Consider the following 2,995-nt stretch of genomic DNA (forward strand, 5'->3'; position numbering starts at 1 on the left):
ACCATTTCTCCCTCGTCTCACCTCACCGCGAGCCCCGCAACCCAATCCATCGTCGCCTCCCTTCCAGATCCATCGCGGCACCAACCACCTCCCTCTCCCCTCCCGTCGTAGCGACCAAATCCTCCCACCCCCATCCCGCCCCCCAAACCCTAGCGCGCCAATGCCCCGCTAGCCAGCCCCCTCCCACCCGACCCGATCGCCGGGGCGGCCATGGATCCGGGCGGGACGATGCTGCTGGAGGACTTCGGGCAGCGGGTGGACCTGACGCACCACATCCGCGAGGTGCTGGCCAACTACCCGGAGGGCACCACCGTGTTGCGGGAGCTCATCCAGAACACTAACGACACCGGGGCCTCGCAGGTCCGCCTCTGCCTCGACCGCCACGCCCACGGGGCCCGCTCGCTGCTCGCCCCGGCCCTCGCGCAGTGGCAGGGCCCCGCCCTGCTCGCCCACAACGACGCTGCCTTCACCGACGACGACTTCGCCAGCATCTCCCGCATCGGCGGCAGCAAGAAGGCCTCCCAGGCCTGGAAGACCGGCCGCTTCGGGTATGTGTGCTCCCTGTCCCCCCTCTCTCTCCCTCAGTAGTCGCCCCCGCCGAGCGTTGCTCCGAGCTGCCAATTACAATCTAAGCTTCTCGACTACTGGAATCGGAATTGAACCAGTGCGTGTTCATTTTCTCATGGCAATGTGGTCGATGTGCATGATCACTGATAATTTTTAAGGGAATGTACCAATATGCTTAGCAAGATAGGTTCAGTTTGAGTTCCGCACTTGTTATCATTTTGCTCGACAAGCTCGTGGTGCTCAAGCTCAACGGAGGCCTCGGCACCACCATGGGCTGCACCGGCCCCAAGTGAGCACCCCACCCCACCCATCCTCTTCACTGCTCCAGATCAATTGATTCACCTTGCATATGTGTGGATCGTGCTACTTTCAGTTAGATTCGTCCTGACACTGTAGTCTCGCAGCTTGCATATGTGAACTCGGCTGCTTCCAAGCATATCAGTGAAATTAGTCATAAAATTGCTATTGACTGTACTCATTGTTCATTCTTGTTGTGACATCTTTATTACTCTGACGTAGTCCAGTTAAACTAGTACCAGTTTCATGGAGAAATAAATTGTGAGTGGTAGCTCCTTTGGTCCAAAAAAATAGTTCGATTAATCTGGTTCTCTGATCAATGTTATCAAACATTAAGGATATTAGTGCTCTTTATCTTTCCGTTTACGTATATTTGCTGCAATTTGACATAAATGACTGCTGCCAGCCTGCACTGCTGAATATGACCATCCACTTATTTTCTAGACTCTGTTGGCCGGCGAAACATTGATCATTTGAACATGGCGTTGTGGTAGACTATGTACGGAACATGATTTACTTAGGTATTTATTTAGGTGTATGTTTGATGCAGCATGCCAATATTGGAAATATAGGGACTTGTATATTTCCGCTTCATTTTTAAGTTCTACCACCTTCAGCAGGTAATAACATAGCTCATTGCATGCAGGTCTGTCATTGAAGTTCGCAATGGGTTTACATTTCTTGACCTTATTGTGATTCAGATTGAGGTATTCTTAGTTTCTACTGATATTTTCTGTGCACTGACTTGATGTAGTGTGTAATGGTTTGTGTCTGACAAGTTTCACCTGTATGCAGTCCCTGAACAAGAAGTATGGATGCAGTGTTCCTTTGCTTCTAATGAACTCTTTCAACACTCATGATGACACACAGAAGGTTGATATACCACCTGCCCTGTTTATTTTCTATTGAAAAGACAACTTTCTAAATTTGGACTTACATACTTGCATAATGACCTCTGTTTTGTAGATTGTTGAGAAGTACTCCAACTCCAACATTGAAATTCACACTTTCAACCAGGTATGACATTAGTAGTACTTCATCTGTTATATTTAATTGTATCACATTATACCCACTATTTGCGGTGTCAATTAACTGACACATGTTTCTCTCAGAGCCAATACCCTCGCATTGTCTCTGTTTGTGTGAACGCTGAGCGTTGGATCGTGTGTGTGCTGCAGATCTCGACGCCATGAAGGCCCTGCTTGACAAGCTCGTGGTGCTCAAGCTCAACGGAGGCCTCAGCACCACCATGGGCTGCACCGGCCCCAAGTGAGCACCCCACCCCACCCATCCTCTTCACTGCTCCAGATCAATTGATTCACCTTGCATATGTGTGGATCGTGCTACTTTCAGTTAGATTCGTCCCAACACCGTAGTCTCACAGCTTGCATATGCTGGTTTCTTTGTGCGATCCTGCTGCTTATGATGGTCTCTGCCTGCTTAGTGTAGCTGTATTAGACTCACTATGAGATGTCCACTCTTGTTTTGTTAACAAACATGAACTGTTAAGTCATCTATTCATGGCTGTTGCTTTTGTTCAGTATATATGTGCTTTCTGATTTGTATGCGTAGGTGGTTATAGGTTGCTGTGATGAATATAAATATTAATAAGTGCTCATGCATGCCGGTATACTAGAGCTAGTTGTATGTGCTCATTACCTTCATGTTGTCACTTTGTCAGCATCAATCCAATCCAGTCCAGCCCAATGAATCTAAGCTGCTCGTTTAGTTCTCGCCATCGGTGGTAGCCAACAACTAACCGATCTTAGCTGATGTCGGCTGTTTGGCATCCTATGTATTTTTTGCTGCTAGTCTCAGAAATAATGCATGAATGGCATCAAAACTGCTTCATGCTATCTCTCGGGCAAAGTAGATGCTAGTTTGATTACTATCTGTACATCATCAGGTCTACTTGATGCAAGTCTCTATTTTTTGTTTGTCTCTCTTTGACATATTGCTTTTTGTTTTTGAATGTGCAGGTTATTTGCATCTTGATTAGGAGATGATGGTGATCATCTTTTGTTGCGGGAACCTGTTAGATAAAGTTTATGTGATTTGAACCTGCAAGATACAGTTGTGTATAATGTTGTGTGAGATAAAAGTTGTGAACATAGGAGATAAGTTATTGATA

The 2,995-nt window shown here is 47.0% G+C and overlaps 1 protein-coding gene across 1 annotated transcript; it reads left to right on the forward strand.

The window, feature by feature from the left end:
• Positions 1-210: 210 nt before the first annotated feature.
• Positions 211-2,057, forward strand: LOC123039607 (uncharacterized). The gene is made up of 6 exons (XM_044462698.1): positions 211-548; positions 755-856; positions 1,511-1,571; positions 1,660-1,737; positions 1,831-1,881; positions 1,977-2,057. Exons 1-6 carry the CDS (start codon positions 211-213, stop codon positions 2,055-2,057), a joined length of 711 nt encoding a protein of 236 aa, XP_044318633.1.
• Positions 2,058-2,995: the final 938 nt, after the last annotated feature.

Source organism: Triticum aestivum, chromosome 2B, assembly GCF_018294505.1.
Source record: "Triticum aestivum cultivar Chinese Spring chromosome 2B, IWGSC CS RefSeq v2.1, whole genome shotgun sequence".
Taxonomy (NCBI): domain Eukaryota; kingdom Viridiplantae; phylum Streptophyta; class Magnoliopsida; order Poales; family Poaceae; genus Triticum; species Triticum aestivum.

Excerpts from the sequence above, each read along its gene's own strand:
- LOC123039607 (XM_044462698.1), top strand. The coding sequence starts at position 211 with ATGGATCCGGGCGGGACGATGCTGCTGGAGGACTTCGGGCAGCGGGTG. Across the intron at positions 1,572-1,659 it reads TTATTGTGATTCAGATTGAG|TCCCTGAACAAGAAGTATGG; the intron begins GTATTCTTAGTT and ends ACCTGTATGCAG. Across the intron at positions 1,882-1,976 it reads AAATTCACACTTTCAACCAG|AGCCAATACCCTCGCATTGT; the intron begins GTATGACATTAG and ends TGTTTCTCTCAG.